This window comes from Vitis riparia, chromosome 9 (genome assembly GCF_004353265.1).
Source record: "Vitis riparia cultivar Riparia Gloire de Montpellier isolate 1030 chromosome 9, EGFV_Vit.rip_1.0, whole genome shotgun sequence".
NCBI classification, from domain to species: Eukaryota; Viridiplantae; Streptophyta; class Magnoliopsida; order Vitales; family Vitaceae; genus Vitis; species Vitis riparia.
In genome coordinates this window covers 22,510,113-22,529,576 of record NC_048439.1, presented here as the reverse complement: position 1 = coordinate 22,529,576, position 19,464 = coordinate 22,510,113, and the positions used below count along the sequence as shown (strand labels likewise).

Genomic DNA, 19,464 nt, shown 5'->3' with positions numbered 1-19,464 from the left:
TATCAAGAAGGGGATTGGGAAGAAAAGTTCCCATCATCATAGATGTAATGAATTCCTTTTAACTATGATTTTTACATCCTAGACCTGTGAAATTCTTTTAACTCAAACTACACACAACCCTTTACACGATGCCCATTACGGCCTCCCTAGCGTACATGCCTTTCCATGGATCAAAATCAAGATAAGCTTAGGTTTCTTAGAGATTATCTTGGACCCTGTAGCCACATATTATCTTAAACCCAATAATATTTCTTTCCCCAGAAAATTCAAGCAACACAAGCAGAAAAGTCCCAGCCAGGATCCTTATTCGCTATAAACATGACAAGGGCTACACTCAGTAGACAAGCATCTCATTCTTTGGAACGTTATAATTACATTTTCAGGAAGAATGAAGTACCCGAGACCGGTATTCTCCAAGAGCCCATATAGGAAAAATGTTCCGATATGCAGAATAGCTGATCATACAGTTCTTGTTGAAGACTCCCATGATTTCCTGTATGAAGAAATGTTCAAGCTATTAAACCTATTCAGGAGTGGGAATCAGCAAAGTTGTTACAATGGGAATCAGCATGCATGCTCATTTTCTAACCAGACATGTAATGTATATAATTGAAACAAATTACTAAAATATTTTTGGGTTGCAAATCAACTTTCTTATTCCAATTCTAAGCAATGTTTTCAAGCTTCTTGGGGTTTTCCTGAAGATTCTCATAATAAGACTTTCACATTTGAGAAGAATTGTCGAAAAGAAAACTTTAAGGTATAAGTTTTAAAGAGCTACAAAGGATCAATTAAATGCCCATAAGCCTGATAATCTGTAACAATGTCTCTTAAGTACTACCATCAATTGTCAAGTTATTCCATTAACTTTTACCAAGAAACTTTAACAGCGTGACAAAGGCCTGCTTGGATGCAGTTTTTATAACCTTGTTTCCTGTTCTAGAAATCGTGAAAAAGAAAAAAGAATGCCAGAGAAAATGCATTTGGTGTGTGCAGATAAATTACAGAAAATAAAGGGAAAAATTTGAAAATCAGGGAAGAAGCATGGAGCATAAATCACTACAGATAAGCCCTTAATTTCCTAATTTGTCTCTGCTAATACTGGTTTTCACGTTCTCAATCATTTTGGTTTCTTATGGAGGGAACCAGCGATTAGCCAGCCACCTAATTGTAGTTTTTGCATACAAAAGAAAAAATTAAAAATAAAATAAATAAGGCATGGTGGAGGGGGGAAAATAGAAATTGAAATAAGGCATATTCAACAGGATGTTTGAAGGTGAGGGGGGAAAAAATAGAAGTTACAAGAAAAAAAACAGATGTTATAAGAGTTACCTCCTGGGGGAAATCTCCATTCTTCATTTGGGAATTTATTAATACCCTTGCAGCACGGTGCAGTGGGTTTGCATCTCTCTCAGCCTTTCAAAAGGAAAAGAATAAGAAAAAATAAAAAGCAATGCAAAGAATCATCTAAAGTTAAAAAAACTAAATAAGAAGTCACAAAAGCCCTGAAACCATGTCCAGTCATGGAAAAGCAGAATTGACATATAAAACAGTAATTAAAATGCTTCAGGTAGCTATTAATTCAATACACGCATATATCTAAACTCGTACACTGACATAAAAGTACATATGAGTGCATGTGAGCTTGTATTCCAACCAATCAAAGTTTCTCCTACACCTATCTTAAGATCCAGAGCAATAAAATTAGATAGATAGATAGAGAGAGAGAGAGAGAGAGAGAGAGAGAGAGAGAGAGAGAGAGCACTAAGGCTGGATTTGTAGCAATGGAAGTGATTTTTTGGAAGAAACAGAAAAAAAAAATATGAATGATTTTGGAGTAAAACACTAATGATATGGTAATGGATATGCCTCTGTTCATGCTAAACAAAGGGGGCGGAGAAACCCCCCATATTCCTGAAAAAAAGGAGGTACCTATGGAATATGGTAATTTCCCATGCTTGCATATCTCCCAAAGGTACCTTCTGATAGGGAACTCATTTTTCAGTCAGTTGCCTCATAAACAAAATGATTTTCATCAATTTATGGGAACTTTCACAATATCTCATGTTTCACTAGAATGATTTTTTTTTTTGATAAGTATGTTTCACTAGAATGATTGAAGAACGTTTATGGTGTAAATCTGGAAGAACATACAATTGCTTGAACATTACAATCTAGAGTGACAAAAAATAGAAAAAGAACTTACCTAGTCTGGATGATTATGGTACATTCTATGAACATGCAAGCAAAAGAAAGAGAAACTAAAGAGATAAGGCCATAAGAGAGCAAAGAATGTCTAATGAAAGAATAACTGCTACTTTTTGGTGCAACTATTTCTTCAGAACAAATGTATGCATCTATAGGTGAAATCACAACAAAATCTGTATCAGTGAACAAAAAGAAAAAAAATCCAAATGCCTGCCTCAGTGCACAAAACACCAAATGCAGAAGCCAACTTTAAATATAAATATTCCAAACACAACTTTAAGGTGATGACTCACTAAGCGAAATGCAAATATGCATAAATCCAATAATGTGTTCAGTATGTATTGGAGGTAATTAACATTCAGCATCAACCGTTGGCCTCAACCCTGGTTATACCCCAGGCCCTCAACCTTAATCCCCACCATTTCTATAAACGGGTCAAACAAGGGCTCACCCAGCAGTTCAGTTCTAAAATTTTGTGGGATTAGGTCTCTAGGACTTATTCAACTAGGATTTGTCACGTTGATGGTCTATAACTAGGCTTGTAAGCCCCTTTCTTAGGGCAGTCAATGTAACAAAAATTGCAGCAACTTGTAGACCTTAAAAATTTTGTAATGTAATCTTAACCCTAGATCTGCTGCCCAAAGACCCTAGGAGCAATTCCTGGAACCTTACAACTAGTGTGATGCTAGTAGTTTTCCTTCTTTTTATTTCTTTTCTTTTCTTTTTTTCCTTCTCAATTCTTCATATTTCTTGAGTATTGATTTTTCATTTACAGCCCCTTTTTAGACTTCACTGCTCGTAATCTCAGCCATCAATGGATAAGCTCCATGGTTACAAACCACATCTCCATCTCTCAGAAAGAAACAAACACCAGTTTTCCAGAAACTTCCTCCTAAAGATAATCCTCTATTGGAAGCACGCAACCTCAATCTCTTAAGAGGAAGGAATCTTCTTTGTCAGGTAACAAAGCCTCTCCAGAACAATGAACTGTTACTTGTGATGTGGGCAGTACAATAGAAGCACAATTTCATTGTATGAGATAACAAACTTTGATGAGATTTTGTTTTTGTCCATCTAGAAATTAATTCTCTGCAATTTTCCAAGATGTTGTTTCCATTCATTATTTTGACAACTATGGTTCCCTCACTGATAATCATTTTTAAGCATTTGGTTACCAAGTAAAGGACAATCCTTTCCAATAGGACTTTTCAAAAAATGACACCATGGTGACCTAAGCAACCATAGGGAAGGTATCGAATCTTGCAGGGAGGTATCCCTAAAGCATAGCCCAAGAGCTAAATCAAATAATTTAAATATTTTAGGCCCTCTCCCACTGAAATTATCATAATACCACAGACTCCAAACTAAAACCCCAACTTATTAGAATGTCCTACCATAGATTGATTCTTTTCTTTTCACCAACAAAGAACAAACATACCAGATATGGAGAAACAGAGAAAAATGGTATAGGAAGTTTTAATTAACAACACATTATAAAAAACCTTGAGGACACGAAATTAGCAACAAATAGCACCACCAGTCTCCAACTTTACCTGTCCAGCATCAATGAGAGCCAACATAGCCCAAGCAGTATTGACATTATGTGGCTTATCTCCTGGGAGATTTGTGTACACCTGTTTAAAGAGGTATTAGAATAATCAACCATACAAGGCAAAAGATATGAATTATTATAAATAGTATCAAGATAGATGACGAACAAAGATAATAAAATGAATGTGAATTGGATTAGGTTATTCCTAAAATTGGCTAGAATGCAGCCAAACACATCTTAATGAACCTAATGAACTTGTGTCAATTTACATGATAAATCAAGGTTCATAGTGCTATTAACCGCAAGTAAGGTCTATGGGAAAAAACTCTCCTTAAGTCAAAAGAAAAGGTGCACTACAGTGCTCTACAATAAATTCTATGGTGAGCTACCACGAAGAAGATAGCAATCTTCATAAAAGCTCAACTTTGCAGATTTATAAGCAGCATTTATTAAGAACAAACATCATGAAGCATACTAGAACAATAAAGTAAAGAAATTCCACACAGAATGGAAATCGAAACCTTGTTCTGGCATGACAGATAACTCTCCCCCCAACCACCTGAAGCAAGCTCCTTGGACAACAGATAATCACAAGCCTTACGAATGCAGGGGCAATTACTGTATGTGTTTCCAGCAGCTATCAATCCCTTTATTCCAAACCACCCACCATAAGTGAAACAGACTCCCCAGGATCCATACCTGTCAAAAATACTCAAAATCAATTGCACACACATAATGACTGCCCAATAACCCCTACAAATATTAGATACTGCTTACATTAAGCTGAGAGATTGATATAACAAAATAGCAAGAGCATGCAGCTATAGCAAAAGAACAATTTCAAGGGCTTGTGCAGAGATGCAAAAATAATTAATTAAATAAATTAAAACAAACCAAGAGCCATCAGGAGCCTGTATGTCTTCAATGAACTTTGCAGCCTTAGAAATACAATTTTCTATTTCATGCCTCCTATGCTTAGGATATAATTTCTTGAATGATGTCAATGCTTGAATTGCAGCTGAGGTACATTCCGCATATCTGCAGTGCCACCCAGGTAACAGCATATAAGATTTTCTCCATCAAATCAAACTAAAAGACAACCCACAACACCACCTACCCCTTTCCCCCAACAACCCACCTCCTTTTTTTTTCTTTTTTTCCTTTTTTTTCCAGATAGGTGGAAACAAACTAGAATTATACATAAACATCAGAAACTGAAGAATGCTCAAAATCTTACGGATAATCAATGACAATGTCACCAAAAGTTTCAGCAGGATTGATTAACTGAAAGATAGAACAAATAGTTCAAATTTATTCCCAACACAATTAAAATAAACTGCAATTTAAGATGTGGAGGGTCTTGATAGCGCCACAAATTTATCTAATCAAGCAAAGATAAGATCATGTGTTGATGGAAATAAGGAGAATAATGGTGCTGTATGCCCACATGAGGTTTAGTTCTTCAGCTTCAGCATAACAAATATTCGGAACGTTGTAAATGTGCAAACATGCAAAGAAATTAAGAAAAAGAAAAGTTGAAAACTGTAGTTTTCACATACACTTTCAATTTTCTAAAATGGTTAGTTCTATCACAAGCCTCAACAAGATCATTGCTCAATTAGTTCCTTTGGATTTCCGTCTTTGTGACACCATCCTGGGTTCTATCTCACTTTATCTTTAGTTCCATTGGACTCTCATTATTGCGACGCCATCCTAGGTTCTATCTCAATTTATCTTTAGTTCCTTTGGACTCCTTTCATTGCGATGCCCTCCTAGGAGTGCCAGATGCTATTTAGCTCCCAAGCTTCTAATTAACGTAAATTCGCAGTTCAAATATAATCTTTATCCATTCTCCTTCAATATTGGAAAGAAGACATTCTATTATTCAAATGAAGCTTATGACATATAGTATCTAAGGCCTCATTGGGATAGTTTCTTGCTTTAGCTTTAGCGAGATGCTGAACCCTTGATTTTAAGATGGCAATCTTGGAATCATGAAAGTTTCATTAAAAATAAAATAGCATACAATATAATCTTAAAAGAATGGCTTTATAAGAAGTGACATTGCCATTGCTTTCTGTTAAGCTCCTAAAGTTAGAAGCAGCTTTATTAAAATTATCCAAACACATATAAGCTCTTTTCTGGACTTAAAGAAGAACTTTTGATTCACCAAAAACCAATCCAAAAAGGACCTAAGTGACTTAAGCAAGTCTGTCCAAATTATAGCAGATTCCGGAGTATGACATATCACTTAATGGTTCCAATCCCACACATATTATCAAGTAGCGATGGAGCAGCTGTGACCTTCCTCAATCAATAAGCAAATCAAGGCGTTGTTTCAAGTGCAACTTTGCCTTCAAGAAAAGAAGAAAGAAAGGAAAAAAAGATAGGAAAAGGAGGGAAAGAAAAAAAAAATCCTATTCCATCTATCTTTGGATTTCAATAACAAGCCCATCTCACCTTCTTTTCAATAATAAAACTGGATGATAACTCATTTTATTTAGAGAATCAACTGTGGAGAAGGCTTCTCCATGAGAACTAAGGTCACAATAGTTTACATAATGTTGTTCCCTAGTTATGGTATATGGAACTTTCTTTATCTTTAAGGTCCACATAGTTTGTGAAATTTTTTCTACCCTGGTTCAATAATCATCAGTAAGATGGAAAAGCAGATTCATTGCTAAAAGGAAGAATGATTGAGAATGAGCAAAAAACAGAATTTATAGAACACTGAATTCATTACCAGAAATCACAAAAAGGGAGTCAGAAATCTAGCATACTCAGTGAAATGTTTCACATGGATGCTTTTAATGTGGACATTCATTTTGGAACCCAATTTCCTACTTATTGGGAGGGAACGTGTCATGGACTGTATATGCCACATTCATGGGGCAACTTCAGGTGAAAATAATAAAATGGCATCAGTATTTATCAAAGTTACCTCCACCCATCGGTAAGATCTTGTCAATTCGTATGTTGCAAAACCACCATCTGCATTCTGTTGAGATTCCAAGGAAAAATCTATAAAATCAGAACAACACTTGCCTGAAGTCAGACAGCAGGGAATCTTAAATATTGATAATCAGAAAAGACAGGAGAACAGGCTGAACAGGCTGAACAAGGAATTATAAGTGGTTCCCAAAGCACACACTTGTAAAAGTCTTCAACACAAAACTTGAGTTGAGAATCCCATTCTAGGTATGCTTGCAAGATTCAAAAACAAGTCTCAGCCAACAAGCATAAATTTGCAGTATACAAGTATTATAAAATCTGATATAGAGTTATGTACTTTTTGGAATAATTTTGTGGCCTAGAACTTTTAAGGCACTAATAAATTTTTAAAAAATGCACGGAGAAGAACAGGTCAAAATAATACCTTTTGTAGTTTGGGATAGATTGGATGATCCACTCTTCAATAACACCGATGTTGTTAAGTTGGAATGGACTCTATGTCAGAAAGGGACGTAAGAGAGGGTGTTGGCTGCCCTTTTGCATCTTTTTTTGACAATTTGGCAGGAGTGAAATTGGAAGGTAGTTGAAAATCGCTCAAATCCTTTTTTATGTGCAGTTTTTCAGAATTTGTAAGGCTTTGTACAGAAGAGGCATCTATGTCTATGATGGATTTTATAGATTGAGGGAATGTTCAGTGCCCTTTTTTCTGATCTTTTGCTTGGTGCCCTTTCCATTCTCCCTGTATACTCCGGTATACCCTTGTTATGGCTCTTTTGTAGCTTCTTTTTATATATATCGACCATGTGCTTACCCAAAAAAATAAAAAATAAGAAAGAAAGAAACCCTTGTTGTGAGGACTGCTCATCCTCTCTCTTCAACTTCATTTCTTTTGGCAAATAAAAGAAAGCTAGGTATGTGATTCTGAATTCATTATGTTTAAAATCTAGCTTTTGGAGTGCATGATATACATTGTGAGCCTAAATCCTACAAACTTAAGCTTTTAGAAAAATTGATTGTCCAACATGGTATCAGAGCCTTGTTTGATAAGAGGGCACATATTCGAACCTAACCACATGTCTATGTCCCCACTTTATTATTAAGCTCAAAGGAGGTTGTTTGTAGTTTGTTACTCTATAGACCTGTATGGGCATGTGTGTGCCTACGTGTCTCTCTAGGTGCAGGTATGGAGCCGCATGTGAAGAAGGATGTTGAAGTGCATAATATACATTGTAGGCCCAAATCTTGTAAGCTTAACCTTTTAGAATTGGTTGTCTAAAACCAGTCCACTAGGAAGCAAAATTTTTTCTTAAAGATCAAAATACCATTTCTATTATAACCACTTTTTGTTTGCAAACAAACGCATATATATGGGATGAAGTCTAAAGAATTTCAAAGCTAAACGTACAAGCCAGATGCATAATCAACCATGAGTTTTATCAGATTATCATTCAATGGCATCAATCATTTCTAGAGAGATGGAATAGGAGAAAACCAATGATTTCTCAGTAACTGATACCCTACCCAAAAATCCTTACAGAAGGATTTATAACGAGTAAAGACTATCAGTTTATAAACATTGTGCATCAGCAATTAAGTCTTCTACATGAACTATGTATGAATGTGTAACTATTTAAAATATTCAAATGAACAAGAAGATTTATAAAGTTTTTTTCCATAATTAAAGGATGTAATTCAATCAATGGAATGTTGCTTACTCCGAACTACGCATATAAATTTATTTGTCCACTGCCATGAATATAGACCATATTCTGCACTTTCCAAAAATCCTAATTTTTAAAATGCAAAAACACTCATTGTTCCAAGTCAGTTCTAACACCCATTCCTGTACCCACTCAATATGTCCATACCTGTAATGAAAGGATAACATTTACAGCATCAAACAATTGCTCCATATCTAACGGTTCCCCAACTGTTTCCAATGAAAGTTTAGATAATAATAGAACAGCCTGCACAAGAGAAATAAACAATAAAAATGTCCGTATAACAAGTATTTTGAGTTAGTTCAGTTGTTACCTTCAATCCTTCTGCTGTACAATCAGAGATCGGCCATCCATGATCAGCAGTTGAGAATGGCCAAGCACCTTTGGAAATGTGACGATACCAAAATTTCAGATCTCCAGGACAATCTTCTAAGACCTTGAAAACAAAGTAGGAATAGTTAAGTAAAATCATTATGGAAAACTGCTAATATACATAGGTGATTTATGAGATCAAACTTCAATAGCAACATGAACCTGAGAATTTTTTATGAATTCGTGTGCTTTCCTTAAAGTCAGACCATACTCTTCACCTAGGTTTGTTGAAATAATTGCTTGAACAGCAAAAGAAGTATCCCATAATTGACTTCCATTATAACCCTGCAGTAAACTTATTATGTATAACAGATGGATAATAAAAATCAATAATTTCCAAGGAATAAAATACATAATCTGCCTTTACAACACGCCACTATGAATGGATATAGACACTATAAATGGCTACATCCACCAGAAATAGTAATATCACAATTCTCCATAACATATAAAATGGAAATGGCACTCTGAGATAAACTAGAAAGAGACTAATACTACTTATGGACCTGCATTTTCATGCCATCTTCAGCAATCCACAAATAATCAAAAATTCTTGGAATATGCAACTTAAAGGCCTCTGAGTTTGGATCTTCAATCCAGCAGCAAAGCATATTTAACACCTGTACAAATCAGATAACAGGAAATCAAGACCTTCATGGAACGGAAAAGAACAGACAATTAGATCAAGAGCACCTGAGTAGAGTGGTAGAACTAAAGAAGCTAACTGGTTTAGTTCTTAATTAATAGTAATCAGTACATTTATTGAACTTAGTAATCACTACATTTATTGCAGTTCAAAGGACCTTTCTATACTTCACATGTACCTTGTTCACAGGCCCTATGCATATATACCGTGTATTCTCATCTTCATAGTGTACATGCTGCATTACAGTGCATAAAGCCTTCTCTCTCAACTTGTTTCCGGGCCAATGCCCCAGAATAGGCTCAAGCACCTTATGAAGAGATGCCCATAGAATATCCTGAACCAGTGGATGTGGATAGTATAGATCTTCCTGCCAATAATTGTAAAGACAAATATCAAAATCAACTGGGAGCCTAAAGCATAAGAAAGATGCAACTGATCTTCTTCATAAATTTCTTTCTTAAATGCTTTATTAAAATGATGTCATCATCATGAAACTGCAAATCAAATAAATTCTGAGGAAAAAAAAATGATTGAAAATCGAAATGCATATTGCTGGTTGACTTGATTTAGAATTTTAAGGAAATATAACAGTTGAACCACATCAAAAACCAGAATTTAGTTGTAAATTGTATACAATAGACTCCCATTCTTCATTAGGTGAATTAGTTTCAAAAGATTGGCTCATCTTTGCAAGAGAACCTATTTCTTTTCACAACGGCCAAAAACCTTCTCTTAGGCCCTTGGCTACTCAACAATAAGCTTAGAGAAAAAGATGAGCAACCCCTACAGTTATTATTCATAAAGTATCAGTGCAATCCACAACTCAACAGGAAATACATTAAATTTATATATAAAAAGATTCATATGTGCTGCATTGTAAATTTCCATCAAATTCCCAAATGCAGGAACATAACCTTACTTTGGAGATCTTTTTCAATGACAAATGAAAATCATGGTGTTAACAATATGTCCGAAATCTTAATTAATATCTGCAAAGTATCGATATTATTTTAACATCTACACTTAACTAACGAAACTGCCAATAAACACATTGAATTACATACTGATAAAATGCTGATATTATCAATAATATTCATAGATGTTATCGATAACATTATACAAACCAAATTTATGTTGTGATTACCTTTTCTCTTTTTCCATTTTTTTCCTTTTGTAGATCCTTCAAAATGAGTTTTAATTTTCCTTTTGAATCCTCTAGAAAGACTTCTTATTGCATAAGACTTCTTTCAAATAACATTTTTTATACTTCTTCCATCGGCACTCCATGCTTAAACACAGAATAATTGTTATACAGTACTTGCATTGAATTACTTGCCCTTGACGTCACTTGTATATTGATTTATACATAGAGCATTTAAATTATAAATCCATCTCAAATCTTATCAAGATTGTCTTCAACCTTTTGTTTTTGTTTGGTTGTAAGTTCTCAGCAACACAACATCTTCCGTTTTAGGAAAACCCTATCACCAAAAGCCACAAAAGGATTAGAAGCTAAACTATTATAATAGGCCCAATGATTTGAGAAACATTATTAAGATGGCTTTCTCATCCATTACTACAAAAATTCCCTCCATTGTAGACAACTACAAAAATTCCCACTATGTCTGATTATGCCAAACACATTTCAAATGGGACAAACACATGTTAATCAAAGCCACCATAAAGAATAATTTTTTTGCACAAGAGAGACTTGATCAAGGAACCATAGAAGCTTCAGTCTAAAAATATTATCTCTATTGGAGTAAAAAATAAATAAATAAATAAATTTAAAAATAAGATTGAATGTAGTGAACTTCACATGGAGTTAAAATAGACAATGACAAAAAACAAAAAAACAAAACAAAACAAAAAAGAACTCCACAATTAGATCAAGATGTCAACATGACTAAGCAACTCTTGCTTGTATCTGTGTTATTTTCCCTTTGTTGTTTCCTATCCAAAAATATATATATATATATATATGGCACCACCACCCTTTCATCCTTAGTGAAGGGAGAGTTATGCATGGGGTATGGGCTAAAAGCAATCCACCAAAGCACAATTGGAGCACTTTGGTGTTGCATTTTTGTACTTTCAGCAATAGAGTTTCAGTTAGACAGTACAACACAGGCCCATAGTAGAACCACTACTTCTGTGACTATCATACTTGCTGACAACACAAAATAAAATTTTCAAGGTCAGAAAAACATCTACTAGCTTTCTCACATAGATCCAATCAATGTATCTCCTTGGAATCGGAGAGGTGAGATCAAGACATGGGGAAAATTACTTCACAATGAAGATACTCCTTGATCTTCTTACAGATACCAGTATGCTTCAGAATGGAGAGAAACTTGTAGAAATCCCAGTGATGGTTAACGTAAAATCTATCAGCAACTAATAGGATAAACTTTCAGGGGATAAACTTGTAGATGATCCATATGCAAGGATACTGATCAGAAGCACAGTACAAGAGCTAAAATAGCATCATAAGGGGATGCTAAAAGTTAAAAGCATGAGTTCGGAAGGAGAAAATATGCTAACCAACCTTGGCACATTGATTGCGGGCTTGATTCCAATCTACTTCTTGATAAGGGACTATGTACAGCTCCTTTCTCAAAGAAATAATTGTGGGTGTAATTGGACCAACAAACCTCTTCCCATATATGTACGACATGGGCAAATACACCATTCGGCAATGACACCACATCCGTCCTATAGATAAAAATTTGAAAGTTTACCACCGACAAATAAAATCCTGCTTGCAGAGAGATAAAATCAACCTGAAAAGCTGCCTAATTTATTGGTAACTTGTTTGTCAAGGAGAATAAAATTAAAGTCTTTAATAAAGTGGAAACAGAACCCAATTCTGTTAACAGGGGAGAAAAAAACCCGAGCAAAGTAATTAAACAATCAGTTAAAGCTTTGATGGTAATGAATTAAGGAATAAAGAGGACACTTTAGGGGAAAATCCCCAAAACTATAAATAAAATTACCAAATGCGCGGAAAATATTTTTAAAAAATAATTAAACTAGCCCTTCAAAGTCTAGGATTCTATTTAAAGAAACCTCCTTGCTCCATAGTTTGCTTCTATTCTCTAACATGAAGAATAAAATTAGATACTACAGCTTTCCTCTAACGTAATATTCTTGTCCTAGTTGTCCAAAAGCAATTTTAATTCTCCAATCCTTCATTATGCGTTACAATCATCTCCACTTATATTTTCTAGCCATTTGACTTTCCCCACTAGTTAGGATCTTTGTTATGCATCAAGTTGATATGATTAATAACTTCCTCTGCAGCTAACCATGATCCTTTACACCTCCTTGCAGGAGACTTATATTCATATTCATATTTATATTTATATTTATATTTACACACACACACACAATGAGAGAGAGAGAAACCTGGATGAATTGGAAGAATGTAAGGACATAGCCACACTTCTGGTGGGAGTGGATTATTCCCAGACCATTCATATGCTCCAAGTACCTGTGGCCATCAGAAGCAGATCAAATGTCAACTCATAGTTGCAAAACAATTAATATTTTAGCTCAAGCCAAAAGTTTTGAGTTCATACAGAAAGCCACATTTTCCCCCAAGAAGTTATTGCAGTTGCACCCCCATGGTCCAAGATCCATTTTCGCCCCTTTTCCATTGCTCCTTCTACACCAAAACGTCCTTCACCAAGCAATCTTAGAGTAACATAGCTTAGCACAGTACCAAACATGGTGCTTGGGCCCTCAATGTGTAGCCCCCAACCTCCATCTTCATTCTGCAACAAAACATGCTATCCCTTTAATTGCTTTTGTTTCTTCACTAGCAATGCCAGAGCTAGCCAAGTAAATGGTAAAAGGCTTCATTTGGTTGAATTTTTTAGCTTCCCATCAAAATAGTAGCACTTTACATGAGTATGTAGGAAGAATAATGTTGAGGAAGTACTCGTCTCAAAATGATATCAAAAGAAAATTATGACGACACAATAATTTATGTTAATATCTCTGTCATCAGAGTCCCGAATCCTATAAAATGAAAGAGAAGTGACAGTTAAACTACACTTCTACAAAAGCTTAACATGGTATCAGATCATGGAACCAGAACTCTAATATTATGTTAGACTATCGATTGACCCAAAAGCTAAAGTTCATGTGCAAGTGGTAGTTTAACAGCAACAAAAGACCATAATACTTTAAGAGTGCCAAAATATAGGAAATGAATCTTGCCTGATGATTGAAAAGGTATCTGCACATCTCACATTGATGTTCTATTGATAAGACAACATTCAGAGCTCCTGTAATATATAAAGTAATGACCTGTTGCAATTTTGTCACCCAACTGTCACTTATTCAATGAGGAAATAAGGATTAGATAAAATGGAAATTGAGACACATGAATAAATCATACATAGAAAAAAATTATATTTGGCCTTCTCCATTGGGTTCTGATAAGACTTGCATAAAGTTCAATAGAGATGAAATGAGATTATCAGATAAAATAAAAAATAAAAAAAGGGTTCTCACCAGGTTCAACCCTGACAAATAGCATTGGTTAATTGACAAATGGAGGAATATGTGCCATTCAAAAAGTCAGCTCTTACCAAACCAGGTAGTAGAAACATAGGACCCCCATAATCCCCTGGCCAATGACCATCATGTGCCTGAATAGTTGAATAGAAATTTAAGCCCCTTCGTAAGGTAGTCGTTACCACCTCCTCCGTCACTTCTTTCAAATCTTGAACTTTGATTTGTGGCAAGTTTGCGACACATGGGTTCTCCCTTGCAAACTATATTTCAGAAAGAAAAGGTTAGAAATATAATAAGTCAGCATGCAAATATAAATAAGAAATGTAATGAAATTACAAACTTAAATCCTTGATTTTTTTTAAATCAGAAAGTTGAAGTTCGGCTCTTTTCTTAGCTCACTATGTCTAATGATAATTTCCCTTTTTCCCATTTTTAAGTTGTCCCTAAAATACATATAACAAGTTTCTATCTTATTTTATATAAGACAAGGACAAGGAAAAAAGACTTCAGAGACCTCAAATTCTTTAAATATCTAACTCTACCTCAATATATATAAAGAGAGAGAGGGAGAGAGTGAGTGAAAGAGAACACAATGGTATATCTTATGGTTTGTCCAACTAATAACATTAGCATATCTCACTTCTATCTCCAAAAATGGCCCATTTTACAATACATATATGAATTACAAAATAATATAATTTGTTTGTTTACAATTATACTTTAATTTGAAGTAAAGGATAACCATATCAGGAAGCTCCTCATGTCTGCACTGTCCAACATGTGTCATCTGAGTGTTCAAATTATTTTCAAAACAAAATATTTAAAAATATTGAAAAACATGTACAGAATGTTCAAAGCATGCCCAAGGTCTGCCATAGAATTGTCAATATCCAACATGTTTTTGACTTGAACATGGTAACTTCTAAAACCAACCATACAACTTATTTTTCATTTCTCTTCCTATATTTTCTCACAATCTCAGCCATGATATGCAGTATAAAGTTTCCCTGCTTTGAAAAATAAAAGAAGTCTATATCTCTCCAGTTTTTGAGCTATTTTTTACAAAGTATACAATCTAGCATTTCTTGCACAGGAATATTTTGGCATATCAAGTTAATTTGGAGATCAGCATCATAAATAAACCTGATTTCTTAGACATCTCTCATTTAGCATCATATGCACTCAAAAACCCATTTGAAAGCTTTGCAAAAGACATCTCCATTAATTAGCATCAATGCAAAAGCACTCTAAACCCCAAAACAAATGAATGTTCTATAAGCAACTAAAAACCTAACATACTGATGACCATGATCATGACATAATAGTAGGTAATAACAATAAAAACAGTAAAAAAATAACAATAGGTTCAGTTCTTGTTTCTTCCTGAAGTTCTAAGAATCATTGAAGAGAATGCTTCTGGCTGTAAATATGAAAAGATTGTAGTCTCTCTACCAATTAAAGACATACACACACAATAAACATAGGATGGACTAAGATCAAAATAGCTCTAATTCAAGTACTAAATTTTCTATCTATGTTGATGGAGAACTTGTTATGAAGCTTTGGAAAAATAATCATGTCTCTGGAAAACATATTCCAGGGAATTATTTGTCATCAGAGTAAATGGTTTTATCATCCACTGTGATAAACAGAGAATTAAGGATTTAGTTAGAGTAGTATGGCTGTAGGGCAGGTCTGGGACAGATTGAACCTAATCCAACCCTGTGCCAAACTAGACTTTGATTCTGAGATCCCCTTCTAATACCAGTCAAAATTTAGCTATAACTGTTCCAACTCTATCCAACATGTGCTAGATGTGTTAGGCAATTAATTAGTGGAGTAACCACTGGATATAGCTTGGGCAGGTTAGAATCAAACAAGATTGAATGCGCAAATATACAGCCACTGTTTATTAGAGCTACTATATTGCATTAATAAAAAAAAAATAATTGAAGCACTCATTTTTCTCTCCCAGTCTGATCGCCTATATTTTCCTACAATTCCAAGCCATATTATATGTACCAAATATTCATGAACAATAGAAAGAGAAATGAAAACAAAAAGGAATAGTGATGTCCTTTTTCAAAAACCACATACACAACCCACTACTTTGCAACTTCTCCCACCCATCTAAAAACCTCTTACCATCCAATTGCCTATAAATTTTCTCATGACTAACCAATATATAAAAATACTCCAAAGAAAATACAGAGAACTAATATATACATACATAAAAACATAATTGTCGTTTTCAATATCCAGTAAGCAACCTACTACCTTGCAACTTGTAAATATATTAACAAAGAGATGCTAGTGACTGTCAATAGCATCCTTCACTACTCTTGCATGAAAATAAAAGTTGAAGTAATAGTAAAATAATATTAGTCATGCATTACAAGATAAATTTAGTTCTTATACCCTTCACATGAACAGAGTCCCACCCAAGGGGCAAAGGGAACAAATGATTGTGATCAACAACAGTCTAGAAAGCCAAGTCATCTCTTAATGCGTCATCCATGTGTCAGATGTAGAATAATGCAAATACAATTCCTAGTTTAATACTAAAATCTAAAAAATGAAACAGAAAATTGACAAATACAGGCCTTAAAGATATCTTCTACCCATAAAATTGTCCATAGGTTTTTCATTTTTTCTGAATAAGCAAAGAAGATATAAAGAATACAATATGGCAGTTTGTGAGTAGTCAAATAGAAACTTGTCTTTGTAAATTTACATTCAAATTGTTTTTTGAAAAGACAATTTCAATATGATGTAACTACAATTAAGTTGTCTCTTCAATAGACAACTTCCGATTGGAATGTTGCCACAAATTTGGAAATATTTTTTCAACTACTATAAATCCCAAATTATTTTTATAACCACTGTTTTTTAGTTTTAAAAGCGTTACAAATATATATATATAAAAAATAAAAATGATAAAAACAATCCCATTAAAATATGCAAAGCAAAAGGAGGTGGCACAACCCCGGTACATAGGAGGGATACAAGGAACACCTAGAAACCAAAGCAACTAGGAAAAGAAAATCCCAAGCCCATATCCAAGCTATCAATAAAATCTTAAAAGAAATTAATTCCCATCCCCCAGAGGTTCCCTCAACCAAGAAACAAAAGTTTCGGAATATAATATTTCAACCCCTACTTAAACCTCTCCAAGTAATCAAAACAATTCCTCTCCATCCAAATGCACAAGAATAAGCACAAATGCACCATCCTCCAAACCCTCTTTGGTGTTTTAGCCCTATAATTGGTTGCATCTCGAGATCAACACAATTCCAAAATCTCTTCCTATGCCTAATGTCTTGCAACTTTGTTATGTGTGTCATCACCTCCATTTTCTTTATAACCAATCAAAAGGACGTATGTTAAAAAGCACCTAACAAGATCATCACCTATGCTACTGATAAAGAGAGATCTTTTTGCAGCCTTTCAATCTAAATTTGCAGCATTTCATTTCAAAACATCCAAAAACAAAAGAAAAATAAATACATACAATCAGTTTCTAATTCTAAGTCCACAAATGTTCGAGAAAAAATTGGGAACACATTAGTAATTTATCTAAATTTATATACTTATATCTAGTCCATTAACTCCATGTGGAGGGTTTCAGTCTATACATTTTATGATTCAAAATAAAAATACTCTGAAAATTCGTCATACAAAACTTCAAGTTACCAACCCAATCAAATAGGATCAGAATCCAAAAACTTGACATATTTTCCATTTCTTTATTAAACAAATTTTAAATATTTCCCAAAAAAAAACATCCATTTTTACTATTTCCAAACTCGCCCTTTTTCCGGGTCGAATCCCCAAAAAAATTCACAATTCAACAACCAATTTTTTTCTCGGGAAAACACTTTCCGAGAAAAAAAAAAAGTTAATTCAGCAACCAACAAAACAAAATATAGAAGATTCCGTGCCTGCATCCGCATCAGCAGATCGGAGCTGTGCTTCTTCTCGAACCGGAGGTCGGCGAAGCTCCGGCGAGCTTCATCGACCTGGTTGCGCTCCTCTTGGGTGCCGAGGTGGGGGTCGAACTCCCAGACCTGCCGGCCGACGTGGCCGTTCAAAGTCCTGAGCCAGGGATCGTCCCCTTCGGCCACCTTCAGCTTCCACATTATACAATTTAGTTTCAACTCTAAACTGTCTCTCTGAGTAGATTCTCTCAATTTCTTTGATCATGTGTTGCAGTCTACCGTTTTCCCTCTATTTTACTTCATATTTTTGCTTACAGCTGGCGTTTGCTGTTGCAAATCAATGATGATGTGCTTATAATCCTTGTGAAATTTTTTACATTTTTTGTTTTGATTTTTCCTTTAAGATTATTCTAAATTTAGTTTAATTTAGGTTTTTTATGTTGTGGTCCATCAATAATGTTGATTTTATCTCCCTAATGTTCAACTTTTAATCGTATTAAATATTGAAAAATGTTATAAGTATAAGTTTCAAGTTTGAATCTTATTATTGATGATACCCTAATTTACTCGATATTAGTTGTTGCAAGCACAGTCAACATCACGAGATATTAAAAAATGAAATCTAAGTATAAAAAAATTTCGACCCCACCTTTTTTTTTTAGAAAAAAAAAAACTTCACAACTTCAACTTGTAACTAAATCCGAAATTCTAAAGGGAGTTTCAAATAAATTATCAATTAGTGAATTAATTCCATTCACTAAAATAAAAAGGGAGAATTACCCAAAATGGTGAGTTAGAAAAAATAATGTCTATGAAGGCTCACTCTTTTAGAGGACAATTTTACCCTTTAATATGTTTTTTATATTATTTATAAATAAATTGAGATTGTCAATGATGTGGGCCCATACATGATGATAAGTACAAGTTGATAAATGATGTGGGGGTCATATATATGATGATAAGTACATGTTGATAGGCAATCAAGGTACATTTTTCAACTTAAAAAAATTGTTATCACTTTTGAACAATTAACTATTTAAAATTTTGTTTTTTTTTTAAATTGAGATTTTTTAAAGAACCTTGTAAAAAAAAAATTTAATATCTCATAAATAAAAACCATATCCTAAAATTATTATATCGTTTTATATATAAAACATACAATTAAAAACTTTGTTATCATAATATAATAAATAATTATTTTTTACAAGCACTCATCAATTGAATAATATATAAATATTCAATTGACTAACACACACCTATTAAATGGAATAACTCGCAATTATTCATTGGGTAATATAGCACGTGAAAAAATTAAATAAAAATAAATTAAATTATGTTATAATATATTGTAATGATAGTGTATTTATATTGTAAGTATAATGCATTTATGTCATACCTATATTTCATTATAAAAGTAATAATTTTAAAAATGTTTATTCATACCCTATTGGTATTAAAACATCGTATTAATATATTAACAACATTTATTTAGTGTTTTAAAATTATTTAATAATTTTTGTATATATATATATAAACTACGTGAATTCAAAT

The 19,464-nt window shown here is 33.9% G+C and overlaps 1 protein-coding gene across 1 annotated transcript; it reads right to left on the bottom strand.

Annotated features, from left to right (window-relative positions):
• Positions 1 to 18,211, bottom strand: LOC117922243 (cycloartenol synthase-like). The gene is made up of 18 exons (XM_034840299.1): positions 17,917 to 18,211; positions 14,050 to 14,235; positions 13,676 to 13,765; positions 13,033 to 13,227; positions 12,860 to 12,944; positions 12,000 to 12,166; positions 9,630 to 9,818; positions 9,312 to 9,425; positions 8,968 to 9,090; positions 8,747 to 8,869; positions 8,581 to 8,679; positions 6,702 to 6,758; positions 4,998 to 5,044; positions 4,655 to 4,798; positions 4,282 to 4,459; positions 3,762 to 3,842; positions 1,333 to 1,416; positions 1 to 493 (listed from the first exon to the last, which is right to left on the bottom strand). Exons 1-18 carry the CDS (start codon positions 18,112 to 18,114, stop codon positions 380 to 382), a joined length of 2,274 nt encoding a protein of 757 aa, XP_034696190.1. The 5' UTR covers positions 18,115 to 18,211; the 3' UTR covers positions 1 to 379.
• Between the last annotated feature and the right edge of the window lie 1,253 nt (positions 18,212 to 19,464).